This window comes from Tiliqua scincoides, chromosome 7 (assembly GCF_035046505.1).
Source record: "Tiliqua scincoides isolate rTilSci1 chromosome 7, rTilSci1.hap2, whole genome shotgun sequence".
Classification (NCBI taxonomy): Eukaryota; Metazoa; Chordata; class Lepidosauria; order Squamata; family Scincidae; genus Tiliqua; species Tiliqua scincoides.
In genome coordinates this window covers 24,718,688-24,741,760 of record NC_089827.1, presented here as the reverse complement: position 1 = coordinate 24,741,760, position 23,073 = coordinate 24,718,688, and the positions used below count along the sequence as shown (strand labels likewise).

At 43.1% G+C, this 23,073-nt stretch overlaps 1 protein-coding gene across 1 annotated transcript in view; it reads right to left on the bottom strand.

Annotated features, from left to right (window-relative positions):
- Positions 1-12,129: 12,129 nt before the first annotated feature.
- MAGI2 (membrane associated guanylate kinase, WW and PDZ domain containing 2) overlaps positions 12,130-23,073 on the bottom strand; it is a 747,493-nt gene continuing 736,549 nt past the window's right edge. The window contains exon 23 of the mRNA XM_066633432.1: positions 12,130-15,140. Within this exon, the coding sequence (XP_066489529.1) occupies positions 14,341-15,140 (800 nt within the window). The 3' untranslated portion in view covers positions 12,130-14,340. The remainder of the gene's footprint in view (positions 15,141-23,073) is intronic.

Sequence of the window (23,073 nt, the reverse complement as noted above, 5' to 3'; positions counted from 1 at the left end):
CAGGTAGGCCGTGGGAATGTGGGAGAGGGTCATTTATTGGGCCATTGGGGGATGTGAGTTCTCATTGGCAGCACAGTGTCAATTGTCTAAAAACTGATGGTGTGCCTTGACCATCTTAGTGCCTTGCCAGTGTGTGGTGAGATGGAAAAGGTTGAAAATCACTGCTTTAACAGCTTGTTCAGGAAGGACCACTTTAGGACAACGAAGTGCCTGCGCTGTTTTACTACTGAGATGTTTGGTGTAATCTCCATCACCAGCATTCAGTTTTCTATCAATACATTTACCTGGGAATTGGAACAATCTACTATGACGTGCTAGGAGTAACACCAGACTGAATATCCATCCTCATCCTCATGCAGCCCTATGTCATTGCCTTGAACCTCGCAACAACCCACAATGGTTACAATTCTCAGTAAAACAGATTAAGTCCTATCAGTTGACTTCAGATACCCAGTCCCTCAAAGCTCTGATAGGTAGCAAATATGCTAGTGAGATAACCAGTGCCCAGTGTTTTCTGCTTTTGTCATGGTCTCCCAAAATCACATCTCTCAGTTGCATGACCACCAGCTATGGATACTTGGCAAAACTACTGATGGACACTGGTGATCCATCAGTACTTTAGCATTTAAATAACTTTTTAAAACACAAATTTTAAGAGCTCATGAAATGACACATTTCCCACTTCATGCCTACATCACAAATGTGTCACAGGTGTTGGGTACTAGCCAACAGGTGTACAGTGGACCCTTATCCACGGGCTCAGTATCCACGGATTTGACCATCTGCACGTGCCAAGCCCATGACTGGAGGGCCTCAGAAAGCCTCCTGGACTCAACTGGAAGTGACTATAGTTGTGTCCCGGAGGCTTCTGGGAAGGCATGCAACCTCTGGAGGTTTGAGCCACAGACCCCATGTAAGTTATTGAGGTGTCACACCAAGCCCCCCCTGCGTATTTCAGTATCTACAGATTTCAGTATCTGTGGGGAATCTTGGACTGGATCCTTCACTGATACCAAGGGCCTACTATACATGACACTTGTGTAACCACATTCACTAGCCTCCACAACTGGAGTTGACACTGGGAATCATATTCTACAACAAAAAAATTCAAGTTTTTCATATGTATCTGCAACCCTGGAGAGCTGTTGCCAGTCAGTATTGACTGTACTGAGCCAAATGGTCTAATTTGGCAGGCTCCAAATCCTGGCTGGCAAGCTGGATCCAGTGTCTGCCAAAATCTGCACCCTGGGTGAACAGAGCTTAGCATTCCAGTGGGGAGCCTTCTTTCCACGCCACTGATTGCCCCTGAACATTGCCGAAGCCAGCCACTTCCAGGTTCCATTGCCACAGCAGGTTTTCTGCCCAGATTTCCAGGCAGATGTGGCTGGCTGCGGTAATGCTTGTTGGCAATCAGCGGCATGGAAAGGAGGTTCTCTGGCGGAACAGTAAGCTCCATTCGCAGGGATTGAAGGGATTTCCGGGATGTAGCAATCTCCAGTTTGGAGACTGCTGGTCTAACTAGAAGGCAGCTTCGTAGGCTCATTGAAATTTTTATTACACTTCAGTGGATATATAGAGCATTGCACACACAGTATTGTCTCTAGGTGGCATGTTCCCTCCCCCCTTCTCTCTTACATTCTCCCCATAAATTTTCCTTCACTTTCTTCCCCCTGATCTTTTTCTCCTAGCCTCCTCTGGTTTTCCTCTCCACGTGGTCTTTCCTTCCTTCTTTCTCTGACTTTTTACCCTGTCTCTCTCTCTGTCCTGTTCTGCACTATCCCATCCCCCTACCCAGCTTCTTCTTCCTCTCTCTCTCCCAACTCCCTTCTCACAGGATGTTGTACACTCCCTCCCTCTCTTAGGCAGCCTACTTTGGACAGCAGACAACTCATCCCCCCCCCCGTCTCCTTTAGGCAATGGCTGCAACAGCTGCTCCTTCAGCCATTGAAAAGGCAAGGCAGGCATGGGAAGAAGAAGGAAACGAGGGAGACCAGTAGAGACTAGAGCAGGGGTGTCCAAACCCCGGCCCTTGGGCCAAATGCGGCCCTCAGGAAGCGTCCAGTCTCCAATGAGCCTCTGGCCCTCCGGAGATTTGCTGGAGCCTGCAATGGCCCAACGCAACTGCTCTCAGCGTGAGGGCGACTGTTTGACCTCTCGCGTGAGCTGTGGGATGCGAGCTCCCTCCGCTGCTTGCTGTTTCATGTCTGTGATGCAGCAGAGGCAGCAAAGGAAAGGTCAGCCTTGCTTTGTGCAAGGCCTTTTATAGGCCTTGAGCTATTGCAAGACCTTCATTCATTCATATAAGTTCCATCTCTAATATAGTCATTTGTGTAAATTTATGTAAATCTATTCAAATTTGAAATGTAAATTAATTCTTTTTTTCCGCGGCCCCCAACATACTGTGAAAGAGAAGATGCAGCCCTCCCGCCAAAAAGTTTGGACACCCCTGGACTAGAGTGATGGTCTGGCTTCTAGATCAGAAGTGTCCAAACTTTTTGGCAGGAGGGCCACATCATCTCTCTGACACTGTTAGGGGCCAAGGAAAAAAAGAGTTAATTTACATTTCAAATTTGAATAAATTTACATAAATGAATACATTAGAGATGGAACTTATATGAATGAATGAAGATCTTGCACTAGCTCATGGCCTATAAAAGACCTTGCACAAAGCAAGGCTGGCCTTTCCTTTGCTGCCACTGCTGAATCACAGACATGCAGTGGATGTGAACAAGAAGCAGTGGAGGGCGCCCTCGTCCCACAGCTCACATGAGAGGTCAAACAGTTGGCCCTCACGTTGAGAGCAGTTGTGTCGGGCCAGCGTGGGCTCCAGCAAGTCTCCAGAGAGCCAGAGCTCATTGGAGACTGGGGGCTCCCAGCAGGCCAGATTGGGAATTCCTTGAGGGCCACAAGTGGCCCCAGGGCCAGGGTTTGGGCACCCCTGTTCTAGTTCATCCACCTACTCTAGTTTCTCCTGTTCTCCTCGGATTCCTTCTTCAGCCTGGGAACAGCATCTTCCTTTTCAAAACGTAGAGAAATTGGACAGTAGGGGAGACAGCAGGGGAGAAGGGGGAACTGAAGCCACAGACTTGACAGCTTTTACTATGGACAATAGGATCCTCATATGGGAATGACGCAAACCCCTGATGATTACTTAAGACAGGACTATGCAGCTATGGACACTACACTGATAGTGTCTGGCTCAGTTCTCAGTAAAAGTTATATGGAGTCAGCAGGCTGCAGGCATACAGAAAGTTTCTCATTCCAGATGCTGCCATCACCAGGGAGGAGCCAGATTAAGCCCCCACTTTGATATCCCTGAATAAGTATTATCCCTTCTCCCCATGTAAGTGAGTGACTGCCATCAAGTACTTCTGGAAGAAAAATAAAACACTTCACCAGTAGACAATGTTCTAGTTAGGGACTTCTACAGAATCCCATGACTGAACTGCTTGTAAATGGAAATAAGGCAAGCCTTCTGCCCAGACTGAAGGGGAAAATGCAAGACTGTTACCCTTGGGTATGCTAGAGAATCGGCGGGCTTCTCCTATTCGCTCATTTGATTTATTCTCCAAGGCACAAAGTCTGATCAATAAAGCAGAATTCTTTGAAGTGTGCTTGATGCTCACTTTTTAATTAAAATGCAATACTCAAGGGCAATTGAGCAAGATATCCAAATGTTTTCTGTGCAGTGGGCTACTTCTTAATATGCAAGGAAGGCAATTACAAGATTGCTTAAGTTTGCACTGCAAAACATCCAAGCAGGAGGGGTACCCCTACAATGGTAGTCCTAATTCGGATGTATCTGCTAGGAAGTTTACCTGTGTAGGAAAGGCAGTCAAAATGCATCTAAAATCCTGTTCATTCTGATATGTAAAATGGAAGAGTACCATAACTAAAAGTTGAGACACAGAGGCCCCAATCCTATCTCCCTCAACCAGCGTCAATCCAGCCACACCAAAAAAGATAAGCACTGCATACAGTGGTGGGGGACCCGAGGACAAATTGGAGGTAAGTAAAAATTATCTTTATTTCTGCCTAAGCCCTGGGCCTACCTATGGGCCTCCTCAGACATTCACCACCTATATTGGTGGTGTATATCTGAGGAGAAAAAATGAACAGGGAAGTTTGAAACGGACGTGATAAGATCCTGCATTTGCTTTTGCTGCCAAATTTTAATCACCGTCTCCAAAGTGGAGACTGCTGTGTGCCAGTAAACCAGTCCCTGGTGTGAATGGCACTTACTGTTCCACCAGGGGGCCTCCCTTCGGCACTGAAGATCACCCCCAACCTTCGCACCGGCTAGCTGCACATACCTAGAAATCCAGGCGCAAAGCCAGCTAGGGTGAAAGGCCCTGGAAAGCAAGCAAGGCCAGGGGTGCTCTGTGGTGTGAATGAGAGGCTCCCCTGTGGAACAGTAAGCGCCAGTCACATGGTGGAGGGAGTCAGCAGGGCACCGGATCTGGCCTGTGGGCTGGAGTCTGGAGAGCCGTGGCCTAAACTGACAGCCAAGGGAAAATTTGAGTTAGCCAGCTCATATAGCTTTATTTTCCATATGCCTTATTCTGTACTTCATGCTTTCTATGTTAAGCTAGCTATTTGACTTGAAAGCAGCTGTCTCCAAACTGGAGACCCTGTGTTCCAAAAAAGCCCTCCTTTCCTGACCAGCGCTTACTGTTCCACCATGTCGCTGTGTTTTTCAAGCTGATCTGGCACAGGGATTCTCTGGGCAGTTGCATCTATTGCCTAGCATCTCAGAAGGCTGTGCAGCAGGATGCCTGGGCAGACACAACTGCCCAGAGCGTCCCTGTGTCCAGAGCAGCTTGAAAGAAACACAGCAACACAGCAGAATGCTAAGCACCACTCACAGGGGGGAGGGATTTTTCCAAACCCTGCATCCAGTCTGTTTTAAAGGAATGCTTTTCTAGCTTTCCCCATGCTTCTGTAATCTGAAAATGCGACTGGTCACACACTACTTGGTGCTGTAAAGTATGTACCTGCAGTTTCCATACCTTCTCTTTAGACCAGTTATGACATTATTTACTTCTGAATCTCCTGTACTTTTAGAAATATAGGCATGCCCCTGTATCCATGCAGGATCTGTTCCATGATCCCCCCACCTACGGAAACTGCAAATCTGGGGGATGCTATAAAAATAGAAGCCTCCACGCACACATCCTTATGCAGCCATAAGAATATAAGAACATAAGAACAGCCCTGCTGGATCAGGCCATAGGCTCATCTAGTCCAGCTTCCTGTATCTCACAGCAGCCCACCAAATGGCAGCACACCAGATAACAAGAGACCTGCATCCTGGTGCCCTCCCCTGCATCTGGCTTTCTGACATAGCCCGTTTCTAGAATCAGGAGGTTGCACATACCCATTATGACTTGTAACCCATAATGGATTTTTCCTCCAGAAACTTATCCAAGCCCCTTTTAAAGGCATCCAGGCCAGATGCCGTCACCACATCCTGCAGTAAGGAGTTCCACAGACCAACCACACGCTGAGTAAAGAAATATTTTCTTTTGTCTGTCCTAACTCTCCCAACACTCAATTTTAGTGGATGTCCCCTGGTTCTGGTGTTGTGTGAGAGGGTAAAGAGCATCTCCCTATCCACTCTGTCCATCCCCTGCATAATTTTGTATGTCTTAATCATGTCCCCCCTCAGGCGCCTCTTTTCTAGGCTGAAGAGAGTAGTGTTTCAAATGCCATAGCCTTTCCTTATAAGGAAGATGCCCCAGTCCAGTAATAATCTAAGTCACTCTCTTTTGCACCTTTTCCATCTCCACTATGTCCTTTTTGAGATGTGGTGACCCGAACTGGACACAGTACTCCAGGTGTGGCCTTACCATCGATTTGTACAATGGCATTATAATATTAGCCATTTTGTTCTCAATACCTTTTCTAATGATACCAAGCATAGGCTGCCTTTACTGCTGCTGCACATTGGGTTGACACTTCTATCAAGCTGTCCACCACCACCCCAAGATCTCTCTCCTGATCTGTCACAGACAGCTCAGAACCCATTAGCCTATATGTGAAGTTTTGATCTTTCGCCCCAATGTGCATGACTTTACACTTACTTACATTGAAACGCATCTGCCATTTTGCTGCCCATTCTGCCAGTTTGGAGAGATCCTTCTGGAGCTCCTCACAATCGCTTTTGCAGAGCACCTCTCAGCTTTTGAGCTGCAAAGTGACATCTTGGCAGAAGTGATGCTGCTAAAAGGGTAGCCCATGCAATGATAACTGGGCTCTTTCACATCTTGAAAATATGATCCATATTTGCATGTTTTCTGTCCTTTGCAGCTAATGAGTTCCTGAGCAAGAAAAAGTCCTTGTTTCTAGTCATCGCTTAATGACATCCCTTCTGATCCTCAGCAGGCGCCATGAATACTGTTCGGACTTCTATATGAAATGAGTTTGACATCCCTGCTCTACACCTATGCAAAGTGCCTCCTCCTCCTCACTAGGCTAGTACAGCCAACTAATTTACATCTGAAAGGATCCTTCATTGTCATATCAGAAGGTATGGCTTCTTTTTTGACAATACAGTAGTACCCTGGTTTCTGTGGGGGGTGGGGTGGGTTCTGTTCCGGAACTTCCTGCTGATATGGAATCTGTGGATAGGGGGGTCCAAATTTAAAGGGCTTTCAGAACAAACAAAAAAAAGCTTGTCAAAATTGGGGTGCATCTGTGATGAGGCTGGGAGGAGAAAGGAACCCCCGTGCCAGTCAGACATAGGTCATTGTCCTAAAAATAGTTGTGGAGTCTTGACAATTGTGTGGTTTGACCACAAAAATGGTAGAAACCCCGATTTTGGTACACTTTTTGTTTTTAAAAGCATTTAAATTCAGATTCTTTCATCTGTGGTGAGTGAAATTTTCAGATGCCAGACCCACAGGTACCGGGATCCCACTTTATATACATTGTCTGTCTCCATGCCCTGATGCTTAATAGAAATAATGCATGTGAACTGAACCTTTTTATATTTTTCAAATTTTTTCTGACAGGTGCATTAAATATTTCACTTCAGTCTCTTTCCAAGTGACACTTCCCTCTTAATGCCACCAGATGGCTCTGTGACCCAACAAAAGTTTATAGCAAGGATGACTTTCTGCATCTACACAAAACTTCATTTACAAGAACACCATCTTTTATTAACCTGGAATTATCACTTGTTTTGGCAAGCTGTTGTAAACTTACTACACTTCCTGGTTCTGGTTTCACAACTGCTAAAAGTGAGATTAACACCATGCTTCTTTCGATCACGGGAGATTGGAGCTAAGAAATAGGTTTCTATGCATGGAATCCTTACTGGAGTGGGAATACTGTAGCAAATCAAATGCAATTGCACAACAACACTGGGAGGGAAACATCGACATAAATGGGTGGGAGGCATCTGATGCACAGTTTGGATGGCAATGCACATTCATGCCTATTGTCCAATGAAGATAGTAGGAATTTTGTTCCCATACACTGTCAAGGTCAATAGGCTTGTACAACATTATGTTGTGCCTGTACCTATCTGGACACCACCCCCTCCCCATCATCTGTATATTGTTTAGGAAAGTTGCAGACTCCGCATTGTACTGCTGTTTCTACTGCAGACCTCCATGGACTTGCAAGAGAGGCAATCCATGTTATACGGCAGGTTGGTGAAAGCCCAATTGACTATAAGTCTGTGGTTTATTTTATGGTTTATTAAGTAACAATGAAAACCAGTTGTTAACGGGCAATGCATTATCCCAGCTACACTGAACAGCAAGAAAAAGGGCAGAAGCTACTAAGTAACATTGTGGGAAACTTTTGCTGAATGGAACTTTTGGGCAAGTTAGTCTTGGTCACGGGAAGGGCATTGCAGTATTAAGTACTGTGTGGCATCACCACCTAAATTTGCATCTACCCGACTGCAGAAAAGGAGTGTCTCACTCATGTTGAAAGGCCCAAATGAGAGCCAGGATGGTGTAGTGGTTTGAGAGTCTGACTTAGATGTGGAAAAGCCATGTTCAAATCCCTGCTTGGCCTTGAAAGGTGACCCCCGGGGCCAGTCACTATCTCTCAGCCTCACCTACCTTACAGGGCTATGCCATTGAGGACAATAGGAGGGGAGCACCTAGGAACACCACCTTGAGCACCTTGGAGGAAGGAAGCTATAAAAATGCAAAAAATATGCATAATATAGAAGTAAACGCAGATTAACATTTCTTGGAGAACTAGGTTTTCTTTATGAATTATGAAATTGTTGCTGTAGGCCATACACGTATTGACACCACATGTGGTGTTGATATGTGTATGGCCTACAGCAAAAGACAATGGAATTGGACAATGGCATTGTCTTTTGCAGGCCATTCGATCAAACAATAGCAAACAATTCTGGAAGGTCGTGGCGGGGGCTTCACGAAAAGAAGTGCATGAGCCATCAGTGATTCCCCATCAGACCTGGGAACAGCACTTTCTTTGAGTTTTTTATGAGAGCCCTAGGCTACCCACCTATCCGGATGGGCTTGCCCTTGACAATATACCCGAGTGGCCTCTGGTCTCCATCGCGGAAATCTCGGAGTTTATCAGTCAATTAAATCCGCGCAAGGCACCTGGCCCCCATGTACTAGCCCCTGACCTGATAAATGCCCCGCCGGATTTGTGGGTTCCTCTTCTTGCCCAACTCTTCACCATGGTGGATAAAACAGCCCAAATACCTAAGGCCTGGTCCAAAGCTATTTTGGTACCAATTTATAAAAAGGGGGATACAAGAACACCAGGAAGTTACAGGCCAGTTAGTTTGCTCTCAATTATCGGTAAAATGTACGCAAAACATTTATTATCAAGATTATTGGATTGGATCGAGGTGAACAGGTAGGTTTCAGAAAGGGTAAATCCATTTTAGATCACTGTATGGTCCTTTCTCATCTCATTAACAAACAGCTAGCCCGGACTAATGGACAGCTCTTTGTTGCCTTTTTGGACATAAAGGGCGCTTTTGACGCAGTGGTTAGAGACATTCTGTGGCATAAACTTTCACATATGCTGATGGACAGATAACTCATCCTAATTAGGAAGCTATATACAGATAATAGCTGCCAGGTTAGAGTCTCCCTTGGAAGCAACCTCTCAGAGCCAATCCCTCTTAACAAGGGAGTGAAGCAGGGCTGCATTCTTGCTCCAACCTTGTTCAACTTATTTCTAAATGACCTCAATACTCATCTTAAATTAAGCCCCAATCATATCCCACTCGTACTATATGCTGACAATATGGTTTTACTGTCAACTTTGAGGGTAGGTCTGAAATGTTTGATAACTGAAATGTTTGACAAGCTGTATTGACTACCTAAAGAAAAATGAGCTATTTCTAAATTTTGATAAATCTAAGATAGTAGTATTTGGCAAATCTCGGAAACTTCTCTATTGGTCTTTCAAAGGGAAGGTAATTGAACAGGTAAGAGAGTTTAAATATTTAGGGATCTATTTCCATCACAAGCATTCTTGGGTGATGCATCGTAAAATGGCAGTAAATCTAGCCAAAGTTTCGACCCAAGCAATCTTGCGTTTCCATTTCACCAGGGGTAACTCCTACATTCCTGCTGCACTGTTGGCCTTTAATGCAAAAACTATCTCCCAGCTCTTATATGGAAGCTCCGTCTGGTCATCTGCCTTCGACTGCACAATTGAGAGAGTGCAGGTGATGTTCTTATGTAAGATACTAGGGGCACAATGTTGTGTAGTATGCAACTCTTTGTTTGGAAGCTGGCCATCACAGAGTGGATACCCTGGCATGGCTTAGGACTTTTTGATATTGGCTCAGAGTATATCACATGTCAGATCAAGGCAGCCTGGTTTGGGGCATCTTACCCGATCCTCCTCTCTTTCCAGGCTTAGCTCTTTTGCGTAAGAAAATCTGCTCTGTGGGGCTCTCCTTAGACTTGCTAGGCACTCTAGACGCAGAGCAGGCCTACAGAACCCTGAAACAAAGGCTCCTTGACATTGAGCAATAGGACCTTTATAGCAATGCCCACAAAATTGCTCTCCAGTACATCTCCATCTTGCTATTCTACCTGGAAGGAGGCCTAAATATTTTGACTTCTTGGAATGTCCCCAAGAACGGAGGGCGTTTACCCTAGCGAGATGCAATGTCATCCCATCCGAGCAGTTATTTGGCAGATATAGAGGCATTCCAGCTGCAGATAGAGTTTGCCCATGTAGGATGGGAAATTTAGAAACTCTTTCCCACATGTTATTGCATTGCACACTATACCAAGATCTTTGTATATGCTACTTAGCACCAATCTTGGCCACTATCTGGGGTTAGAATGACCAGAACACAATTACATACATACTCGGTGGGGTTAATGAAGAGCTTTCTGGGGGGGTGGGGGTGGCCAAATATATAAAAATGATTATTAAGAGATGTATTACTATGTTGGTCCCAAATGGCTGAATTGATGCAGCAAGGCCTGGTTGAAGGTGAACTGTTTGATTTATGTTGCCCTCCAGCCAATTTTGTGCTTTACACTGTTTGCATTTTAAACATGCCAATAAAGGTTTCTTGTCTTGTCTTGTCTATCAACAAATAAAAGACACCCTTCCCGGTGAGTAAGGAAACTGGCACCAGATACTCCAGGAAGTGAAGGAAGGAGCTGGGATGTGAGTGTGCTGTGAGCATGCATGTCATTAAACACGGATGTGGGCAGTCAGATGATTTAAGTATCATATGAACTGGTCTATAGTCAGCTGGCACAGCTGTTCATGAATGGTTTGGGAGATAGGATCTGTATTTTGAAAACAATAATATTATGTTGCTTTTGTGCTCAGCTTATAGCCATGAACTATCGGGAATTAGATTATGGGTAGTCTCTAATGTACGTTGTGATTTTGGGCCTTTACCAATTCAGCAAGTCTAAGCCAAAATGGTCAAGTATCTTTTTTGGCCTGAATTAGTCCTCCTGCCTTAGTGCCATGCTGAGCAGGCCCGACCAACCCAACATTTGTCTGGTGGCATATGAGATGTCGGACAACACCCACCCCCGCCCCATCACCATCTTTTTTGTACCCTTGACTGCCAGTAAAACAAGGGGTCCTGCTGTGCTTAGCTATTGAGCTTCAGCCAGCTAAGTTGAGCACAAATGTTTGATTTTGTTTCTTTGTGAAGGAAGTTTGTAAAGTCAGCTATGTAAGTGTGTGTGTGTGTGTGTGTGTGTGTGTGTGTGTGTGTGTGTGTGTGTGTGGCGGGGGGGGGGGAACAGCCATGCAAACTCTTGTCCATTTCTTGTGAAATCTGTCCATGGGTAGTTCTTTTTTATGTATTCCATGCTGGAAGCCCATCGTCCATGATATCAACTCCACCTTGCTTCTCCAAATGGTGGTCTGGCTGAACCCGCTTTGCCACAAGGTTATAATTTGGCAAACAGACAATTAATCCTGTATCACAGCACAGGCACATCAAATGAAAGCTTGTAGTTGGCCTTACACCACAAATGAGGATACAGTTGTGGGAAACAACAGCAACTTGTTTCATTGTGCTTCACTGTAGGGAGGAAGGAATGCTATGGTGACATCCGAGACCTTTCTCATTTTCAGCTAGTGCTCTTGTTCATTCTTGCACTGCTAGGCTAACATGAAAAGTGCCAAGCCACATGGAAGGAGCCCATTTGGTGATGTCTCCCTTTGTACATAGCACAGCTGGGACAAGCCAGCATGGGACAGACCCACAGCGTATGCTCATCTCCAATGGCCTGGGCTTCTCAAGGAATGTGACACAGGAATGGACTGCAGCAGCTTCCTCCCCACTAGAGTACTATTTTGTCAGCCACCCCTTAGAAGTGTGCATTATAGAAATGTTCAGTTGTACACATTGCAGAAGCAAGAATTAAGATTTCTCATAATATTTAACATGAAGAATAAATTATTGTGGAAAATAAAATTAGAGTAATCAATTTGGGCAGGTTTGCAAGAGATCCTTCTGTATCTTCTGCCTCTTTTATCTCTTCAGTGTACTTTTCCTTGTGTAAGAATTAAGAAAGGCATTCCATATGCACTGACATTATAGGAATTTTTTTGCAATGTGTGTGTAATGAATATTTTCTAAGAAAATTTCCCCTCCCTCCTCCATAATTAATTACACAGTATAAATGGTTGGGAAAAAAGATTCTTGGATATATATTTTATTTGAGTGGTTTAGAATATCATACAGTAAACAAGATTTCTGTAAAAGTTAATTTATCCATAGTGGTGCGTTTCATAAAAATAGTTGCTCACTTACAGCCTTTCTGTGACTATTAATACATGGAATTATATTTATAGCGATAGAGCTGTACAAGGTAAATTCACAGCTAACACTACACAGAAATATTATTTGGAATGGGGTTTAGATGATGTGCTGTCTTCACAGGTTATCAATTACAGCCGCATAAAGCAATTACTGCACAAGAAGTAGCTGGGCACTGTGCAAATTGGAGTTTATGCAAGCATAATCTCAACTGGATATTTTTTCCCATTGTTTGTTTCTGTTCATTATGTGTAGGAAATAATAGAGTTGGACGTGCATTTCCATTTATATTAGGAAAGTACAGTCCAAAAACCAGATTTAATAAATAAACAGCAAATTATGCAAATATCTAGGTTGGGGATAAAGATATATCTATAATTTTTTTAATTAAAAACTATATATTTTTTGTAAACAGCTACATATCTTTGTGCTTTCTTAAAAAATTATAATGGGACTAGTTCTTAAAATAAGCATTTTGTTTCAAAGGTGCAAAATCCTTTAAATCTTCTCCAACTACCTCAGTAGAAAGATGTTGCCATATCTCCTGAAGGAAAAATGAAAGGCCAATAGCTCTCTGTAATAAATGGTCCGTGAGAATTAGCAAGCTGGTGATCTCTTGCACCAAACACAATCTGAATGACTAACATCCCATCACCTCCTCACTTCCTCCTCCAAATCAAAACTTCCACTGACCTTAAACACAACTGAATTGCTCAATCATAGAGCAATGTACTTCTGGGTCATGTGAAGGTTTGCCAAAGACATCTTCCCTAATATAAACATATTTGTGATTTTAAAAAAATCTATTATTGTTCTGTGGGGTTTTATTTTTTAGACTTTTGACATTGTTGAAAAATTGGCAAACCTCTCAAGGATTACGAGATGATTAACGGAGCTCACTGGGGAAGCTGTACTTCATCGGTGTGGAATGAGATGCTCTTGTGGCACTTACTTTAAAGCTGAAAATTAAAAGCAAGAAAGGCTTAAATACGAATATGGAAAAAAAAAGAGAGCTAGACACCTGATGAATCTAGGACTACAAAACCCATGAGGATCTTGATGGATCTTCCACAGAATTCCCAGAGAGTGATTAGAAGAACAGAATCCAAAGTCTTAGTTAATGAAAGCTTGACAAAGTTATTGAGACATAGTTATTAGTTCCTGCAGGAGACAGAGGCTGTTCTGAAAGGAAGCTGCAGCTTTTAATCTTCTCTTCATTGTGGGCCGGCAACTGCATGGTACTATTCGCCATGTAATTAGTTGAGCTTTGTGCGGTACCTGGTAATTTCGATGTGTGAATATATGTGCGTGTGTTTGTGGGAGCAACCTGTGGTAAATTGCTTTTGAGGCTAGATTGGCAAATATAATTCCACCCTAACTTTTTTCCCCCCAACATACAGAAATATGGTTTGTTCACAAAAATGGCAGTAGAAATGGTAATCACACCGGCTAATCCCCTAGGATTTCTTACCTTGCATAATGAATTATGCTTACTGGTATCAGACGGTCTATTCCAAAAGAGTTAACAGTGGAGACATGTAATGGATGTACAATTTCTGATGCTTCAAACCCCTGTCGGGATATGGTGAGAACAAGTTATTTACAACATTTAACTCAGATAAAAGATTCTATTCCCACTTTCAGCTTGTTCCGTGCAGTTTTATTTAAGGCGATGTTCCAGTTTTGTGATTGCTCTAACTTCTTCCAGTTTCTTGATATAAAGTTTGAATGAAAATCCCAAGTCCTTCATGCAGTGAAAAACAACATACTAAAGCTACACTGCACTGTTCTTGTGGTCAACTGTCCTTCATATTATTTTGGTTTCTTCCATAGCTGCCAAAGTCTCTGAAATGAAACTGGGGACTTGAGGGCCACATTTAAATACTGTGTGACTACGTTGCTTCAACTTAGTAGACTCTATGCACGTTGTCATGAAATTACACATTATTGTTTCCATTTCTCAATGTTTGGAGCATGTATGTGTGTGATAGTTAAAATAAATTAAAATAAATCAAGGTGGGACCGAAGCTATGAAGGATGTTTTGTATCACTGAAACAGAGGGCAATGGGCACCTGAATTATCTACTCATGGCAGAAGTGCCAGATTTTAGGACACCAGGTAGCTTGTCAGAACCAGGAATCTTCCATGGTCCTGGAGAGACAGTTGCCTTCCGAGCTGTAGTATTGGTGCTGCGTGTGTTAATGGAGTGGAGGTGCCCCTTCCGTGGGAACTCACTGGGCTTCCTGTCAGGTTCCTTCTGGCTGTGGTCCATGTCGTTTCCATGAGAGCTGCAGCTATTGCTACTATACGCCTTTGTAGCACCAATGGAATCAAGCTTGACGTGTTCAGAAGCTGCAGCTAATTTCTTCTCTGTGGCAACTGCGGTGCTTTGATCTTTTTCACTGAGAGACCCTCCTCTTTTGCTTTCCAGCCACTTGGATCTCTCAGCCAGTTCATCACTGGTTCCAGCACACCCACAATCTTGTTCGCCAGCCTCGGCCACTGTGTTCAGCCCGACTGCCTTACTCTCCAACGCTGGCCTGCTACTTTCGCCAGTCTTACTCTTGCCTTCTGAGCTTCCTTTCCTAGAGGCCTCTTCATGCTTTGACCTGTCTGCCTTTTTAGGACTTGCAGACCTCTCTCTTTGCTCACCTGACCTTTTCTTTTTGTGGCCATTTGCTGAAAGCTCCTTTGGTTTTCTTGCATCATGTTCCCTCTTGATATCCCATGTTGGTTCTGGGCTTATCTGGCGGGAAGGGTCAGAGGGTTGGGCTAGATGTGATGAAGATAATGGTGCGACAATGTCATCAAGGGAAATAGTTACTTCCGGCAGACCTGGGGAGGCGGCAGAGGGAGAACTCCAGGAGTTTGGTTCGTCTGTTAAATAAATAGATAGATAAATAAATAAATAAATGTTTGCACAGAATATACATTAGAATATCTGGGAGCTAAATTAAGACTAAATTCTGGAGACATTTTTCAGTGAAAGTGAGAAAAAACGGGGGCAGGGAAATAAAAATAATTTTATCTGAGAAAAACTCGTTGAATTTGAAACATTGTAGGAAATTTTAAAAGTCAGATTCTTCTGTGTGAGTTCAGCATTGCTACAAATACAGTATAATATTATAGGCCGGTAAAATTTGCTGGATTCACCATCACACTCTGTACCCTGCTGCAATGGGCTAAAGTACAGTACTCAGTAATTTAAAATGACAACGGTTTCTTGGCCTCCATAACACTTAGCTATCTGCATATGCTCTATAATTAAGTGCCTGATTTCTTCTTAGGCTGCTCCCAGAAAAATAAACTGCAAGCAGCAATTTAAATAATGCTATCAATTCTTTTCTTGAAGAGAGAATTTGTCAGTACCCCATGCTATTTCCTTCCTGTATTTGGAAATGGACTAACTTTCATTTTAACTTTGTCTGTAGCAGATTTGAAGGATCACTAACACTTACAACACAATTCTGGGCCATTGATAGCCCTTGTAATTCATAAACATCTACCCACTAATTTGTCACTAATTAACTGGGAGGAAGGAGACTGCATGCAATCCTCCACCTGCAACATATGCTTCTGTTGCTCCATTCTTGTCCCAGCTCCCCCTCAGGTGGCTGCTTGGGGGGGGTACCTTTGTTTAGTCACCCATTTCCACTGCCCCCCTCCTCTTGCTCCCTGAATTCAAAAAGGAAGAGGAGAACAGCGTGGTGGCAGAAATGTGGAGGAGAAGAGAATGGTGGGCTAGAACAATGAAGACATTCTAGTCTGCCTCTCTTCCTTCCTCCACTCTGTCCTCATTTTGAATCTAGGGTAGGGGTCTCCAAACCTCAGCCCAGGGGCCAGATGCGGCCCGCGGCAAGCCTCTATTTGGCCCGTGGCCAGCCTCTTGTCCCCTGAAAGCCTCTGGCCCACTTGGCCAAACATGACTGGAACTGTGCTCTGAGTGCGTCTGGAGGGTGTTCTAAGGGCCAAAGAGTTTGAAGGAATGAGCCCATTCATTCATTTATTCACTCATCTAAGTTCCATCTCTAATTTATTTATATAAATTTTATATATAAATTTTTTTCTGGCCCCCAACACCAATGCCAGATATTTGATGCGGCCCTCTGGCCAAAATGTTTGGAGACTCCTGATCTAGGGCACAGGAAAAGTGGAGGCAGGCAGCAGCTGTTTTACCAACAGGTTAAGAGTGGCAGCATTTGGTCTTCAGTTCCCCCTGGCTTCATCTCCCTGACCCTACAGGGAAGGGATTGATAATGTAGGAAGAAAAATAGCCCGAATCAACCACAGCCCTAACTTCTCCCCCGCCCCCATCAGAGTTACATACTGAGTTGTCTAACAGTGATAGGTGATAGGTGGGGAAAAGGGAGGGGGAGGAACCACCCTTTTAACTGAAACTGACACCACTGTGCTGAAAAAAAACGCCCCTCAATTTCTGTGAATGTGAATGTCATGAAACTACTACTGTTGTAATGTTTAGCTGCCTGGTGGGCAAATACTGGCACAGGAAACTGAAAAAAGAAGTATAATAATTAGTCCCCAACATTATGGGAAAATATCAACATTTCTAGGGTATATCAAAGGGCATTAAGATCAAATGATTTGCTGCTCAAAGAGAAAATCATTAAACTGTAATAGCCTGGGTTTGTCCAGCCATCACTAAGATGATTGCTTTTCATAGCATATCTAACCATGATGACAAATGCATAGTTTATGTTTTAGAGCCAACAAGTAAATGATTTTTCTCTTTCTGTGGTTATAGTAAAAGTCTGGAGACATTTGCTGCTGTTTTTGAAGAATGCATTACTCATCACTCTTTAAGGGCTTGTACAGATACCAATGAGAACCTGCCCTAATATGCATCACTATAATTTATTCTGGTTTTCCCATTTAAATTCACTAAATCCCAAAAGAATATTCTTTGGCTAGAAACCCAGAACCCACAAGTTGAGATCTTGGAATAATTCCCTTGTATTATTTATTAATGTGTTCATAAGTAGTACACATAAACAGGAGGACCACAGTCAGACCTGAACAGGTAAGTTGAATGGTGTCAGGGCAGAGGCCACCCTGTGAACAGCACAGGGTGGAGGAAGACAGAATGGGGAAGAGAATTGAGACCAGGAAAGGGGCAGATTCGGTGGCAGTGCTGCTGCTGCTATCTTATCCTCCTTCCCAGCCTCTATCCACCCAGACTTGCACCAGCAAAGCAACTGGCACAGATCTCGGTTAGGCTCATGCAGGTGGCATAGGCTTACCCTCAGGCAAGGAAACAAAACTTTTCCTTACCCAGAGGAGACCTCTGAGGCCTAAACCCCATCCCCCGCGGGATGCAGCATGCGCCCCATCGGCATGCCTGCATTGGCGCAGGGGGAGTTTGTTCGGATCGGGCTCTTAGTCAATGTGCTATACTAGTGCCACATCAGGCAGAAGGCACGTCCTAAGATGTCATATCCTGGTTTAGTATCCTGTTTTAATGGAGCTTTTTTTTTTCTGGGAAAGCAGAACAATCTATGTAACAGTCAAAAGATTGCATATTACCATTTGTACCCTGAAGAAAAAGAGTATTAGAAACAGGCAAATGTTATTTTCCATAGATATAGTTCATAAAGGCTGTGACAATTTATTACAAGGGCTGTTGGTGCCATAAATAAATGTTTAGCTCTTTATCATGGCGTTGCAGTATACCCATAATTGTCAATACTTTGGCTTTTGCAGTAGGTACAGAGGATAAGGCAGGGCTGCCCAAGATTTCCCATTTTGCATCTTTAAATCTTTTCTAGTCTGAGAAAGACTTGAGACCTGGAAGGCTCATATGTGCCCCCTGAACTGCCTTTACTTGAAGAGATCATTGATTTCCTTTCTGCAATCTGATTTTAGCTATGAGAACTCACATACTGGATCCTCTTGAAAATCATTGACACTTTCTTTAAATTGGAAATACTATGCTGGAAGGCCCAAGGAATGAAGATAAAATCACAAGGAATGAAGATAAAAATGGTCTACCAAATAACATCACGTGAGGAATGTGGACAAGGCTGTCAGGTGATACTGAGATGAATATCAATGTCATCAAATGAACAATGCCGAATTTGGAGGGTTGGGGTGGAAATCCTTTTCAATGCAAGGAAAAAATGGTCCTAAAGGAACGTTCTAAAATGTTACGAGTCTTTGTTTCTGCCTTAATTTTTATTGAATATTTTCTGTATAGGAAGAAATCAGATTATCTTAAGGATGATGATGGATATGGTTAAAAAGAGAAAATCATTGCAAACTATGATTCTCATTTTATGCAAACCATTATTAAGCAGAGTTCATTACTGCACTTTTGCACCAACCCTGCTTAGCGTTATTCACATTATTTTCTAATTTATAAATTATAACCCTATAGTGAATGCATTATTCATTTCCACCATATCTCTCATTCTAGGGTCATTCATCCTTTGGCAGTTGTGAGGATCTTAGTTACTGACAATTCTGTGTCTCACATTAAAACTAATTTGAACTTCAGTTTTTCTTTAATTGCAAACTAAAGAGGGAGATGCTGCATTTGAGGAGTAAAGAGCTAAACCTAATGCTATAGTGCTGCATGAGAGAGAGAGAGAGAGAGAGAGAGAGAGAGAGAGAGAGAGCAGTACAATGTACTGGGAATACACTGAATTTAAATGAATTACTGTAATACACCTGGCTCATTTTCTGACACCCTAAATCTATTTATGATGCTACTGAGGGCAGCTTGCTCCAATGTAGCTATGCTCAAACCCTATGGAAAGTGAATGGAATAAGTTCATGCTGCTGGCAAGTTGCAGACCGAGGCCAAATCCTAACCAACTTTCCAGCACTGGTATAGCTGTGCCAATGGGGCATGTGCTGCATCCTGCAGTTGGGTGGCACTCACTGAGGCCTCCTCAAGGTAAGGTAATCTTTGTTCCCTTACCTTGGAGCTGCATTGCCCTTAAGTTGGTGCTAGAAAGTGGGTTAGGATTGCGCCCCTATATTAGAACCATTTTGACATATATTTTGAAATTGGTGACTGTAGTATCAAGTGGTGATTTGTGTTTGTAGAGACTGTTTCAGATCCAACGGCACAGATGGACTTTGTCACTACACTGCTGCATGTTATCATGTGCAGAGCAATCAGATGGTATGCCAGCTTGTTTAGTAAGACATTTTTCACATGTGTAGCCTTTATGGCCTTCCTTCCATAATGAAATTCCTGGAGGTATACTTGGGAATCCCAAGTGCCCAGATCTACTTAGCTTCAGGCAAGCTGCTGCATCATTTGCCTTTAGACCATGGAACAGTTGTATCTATGTTGTATCTATGCAGCCATATCTGACCCCAATTCTAAACTGAAGATCCAGTGGTGCAGCTGCTGGAGGGTATTGCAAACACGTTGTAAATGTGCTTGCAAAACCTGGAGAGTAGGCAACACTGGGAGGGGGGGCCTGTGCCTCCCTGCTGATGCTGCATCCAGCCCAATGGAGAGAGGAGGTTTGAGCTGGGTGGGGTGGAGCAGGGGAAATTTTGAGCTTGAGCTGAGCTGGGTGGAGAGAAGATTTGAGCTGGACAGCAGAGGGACATGGGGAAGGTGGCGGGGAGGCAGAGGAGGGAATTTCGGGGCTGGGGAGGGCGGCTCATGGTGGATCAGGCCTGGGAGGAGGGTGGGATCAACAGAGCAGGGCTCTGCCATATCCTAAACCCCCTCCCAGGCCAGCCGTTGTTACACCAAGCTGGTTGGACTTCCACCAGCGAAATAAATGGCAGAAAACTGAGTACCCCATAGGGCAGGCTGGGCATTACTCAGGGGAAGGGGAAAATATTCTCTTACCCCTAGGAGCCCTCCAGCCTACTCTAATGCAGCAGAAGTCATGAAGCTCCACTATGCCACCACAGCTTAGGACTGGGCTGCCCTTCATGGAAAAAAGATCTCCGTGATGCCATTTAAACTTGAGAGCCAGTTTCAGTGTACCTTTTTTTTCCTTGTACAGTTTTTGTACTTCAGGGGCATACCTGAGTCACAGTACCAGGCTTCTGTCCACTCCATATCCTTACTAGAACACAATTTCAATACTATCCTCAAATGGATAATTCACTTGTGGTTTTGGTACCCAAATTTTTCACATTAATGCATAGGCATGCTCAAAGTAATTAAAAAGGCAACTTTCCCATCAATAATTTCTTTCCTTTCCCCCCCCTTCAAATGAGTTCTGTCTGGGGATGAAGAAATCCTGCTAGAATATATCATATGCAGAGCAGACGGGATGCTGAAAAACTATATCACACATTGCTGTATAATTGGAAATTATAATGAGTTTTAGATTAGTTTTTATTAATATAATTAAGATATATTCAGCCATAAAAGGTGTTCATAAATAAGTTAGTAACATGGATTACATTAATACATTAATAAAACGGACTGTATTTTATATACATTGAATAATTTAGGAGTTTGTTGCTGCACAATTTATTAGTTGTCATCCTTTATTTAAATATAAATGATATATCGTTAAATAGAATGTCTGCCACTGAAACCATCAGACTTAAGTACCTTTAAGCCTGGTGATTCCAATGGCAGACATTCTATTTAATGGTTCAGCGTATTTATTCACCCAGCCAACAAGTAGCCACTGTTTTTAAAACTTCATAGTTAACAGTGCTGAAGTAATTGGTTAAAAGAAAGCCACCCCATTCATGGGCTACAAGTTTCCTATATGTCTATATTTGATGTAACTCTCTGAAGTTTTGTTCATTTTATCAAAGTGAACATATTTCAAGTACCAATTCCCCTGTAACTTCTGTTTGAACTGCGCCCTGTTTGTAGCTCCTTTCTATTATCCATTTCCACCATTTTCACCAGTCTCTCCTATCCTAAGATTTCCTGTCAATGATTTTAACAGTGTTTGCGTGAAAGGTGTCCTTCTTCCTCACCCTATTTTTTCTGATCAGAGAGTTCTTCCTAGTTCCTACTGGTATGCCAGATCAAATACGGTACTTTCAATTTTTACTTTCTCTCTATTTGTTCTGCTGTAAGCTTTTCTTAGATGAAGGGCTCTCTGTCCTCTTCCCAAAAATGATCATAGCCAATGTGGTTATCTGACTACAGGTAGTAGTAATGTGTAAGAATAATGGTTGGTCACACTATCTTCCAAGTTAGTGCTGTAGTTTGCTGAAATTAGTTTACATTAGGCTATTACACCATGCCCAGCTACCCCTCTTTTTGTTTAGAGTTCAGAACTGATTAAAGTTCTGGAGAACTTGAAAACTTGCTTAAGATTGGAACTTTTGGTTGGTCCTAATATAGCTAATACCAGATCATGAATTTTGGATTTTTTTTCCCTTAAGAACCAACGCGGCTACCCGTATAACTTCACATAAGACTTCAGCATAATCCTCCCTTCCCCAGCATGTGTTTTGCCATCAATACTGTCTCAAAGATGCTGCAATGGGGACCATTCACATGAAACTGATTGTCTGTTTTGCCTTGCCTTGAACTCTGCAGCAGCCCACTTCTCCCACAGACCTTGTCCCACAAACTTTTCACAACAGAAACCAGTGTGAGCTGCAGGAATCTAGACAATAGCAAGTTGTTGGATTTTCTGAGCTGAAAGGGAATGAAAGTGGTTCTTTGGGAAAAGATCTGACCCTAATGCCCTTGGTGTCATCCAAACTGCTTGCATTTTACTGTCTTCAAGGCCATTTTAAACTTTCATCATGCACAGATAGCTCAATCCTAAAATTATCTGCTGGTGGAACACAATTTTTGTCAACAGAGCTGGTAGGCCAGCAAAATATTTTTTTTTTTTGCTAGCAAAAGAGCGTTGCAGGACTGAGGAGTCTTGTAGGGACTGCTGGAGCTTACTGCAGGGCAAATGAACAAAAGTGTGCTCACCACGAGACCTCTCCAACCGCCACACATAGGATGCAGTGCATCGACAGGGGAGGGGATTGAGGATTGGACTGTGAGATCCTCTCTAGAGAGAGATTTTCATAAGACTACTCAGTGCAGAAAAATACCAGGTGCTGCTAAGGCCTGCTTAGCTATATAGCTACTGTGAGAGAGACCCATCTTGTGAGAGTTCTCCAAAAGATCACAAAAAAAGGAAAAAAGATAAAATTCCATTGTCCCAGTAAAATTTTATTGTAACACATATGGCTTCTTATGGAACTCTTTGACAAGAAAAAACCTTCACCAGCCTGGAGTTTGCCTTTTTTTCTCATGGCTTTCATTCTCATAATGCTTTCCATTCGTTCCTGCTGAGTTTTAACTACTAAATATACAGGAGATCTGTTGCAAATGCTCCTACATGCCATTAAGATTTTACAATTCACACATGTTTTGTGCTCATATTAGCTGCTACCTATTTATTAAATTCTGTATTTTCACTTTGAATAGTTCACCCAGAGGTAGAAGACTATTCACTAGAAGACTATTCACTTTGAATAGTTCACCCAGAGGTAGAAGACCTTATGGATCTCATATTTGGATTGAAGGCTACAGACCAATGTTATTAACTACCATTTTGATCTGTTTAATTAATCTCTTCTTTTCCACACCACAGGTTTCTGAAATTGGTATTGCTGGTAATAAGAATATGATGGTGATTAAGCATTAATATGAATGAACATTCTCAGCTCCACCAAGATTGTCGCACACAATGGCTACATTGTTTGCTTTTTTAGCAACCGGTGGCCAATGATAATTCTAGCCAGTGTGAATCAATGCATCTGAATGATGCTGACTCCAGCCATCCATGCCTCTACCTTGTTTCTCCTGCTGCCAAGAGTGTCAGACCCCACTCCCTCTTAG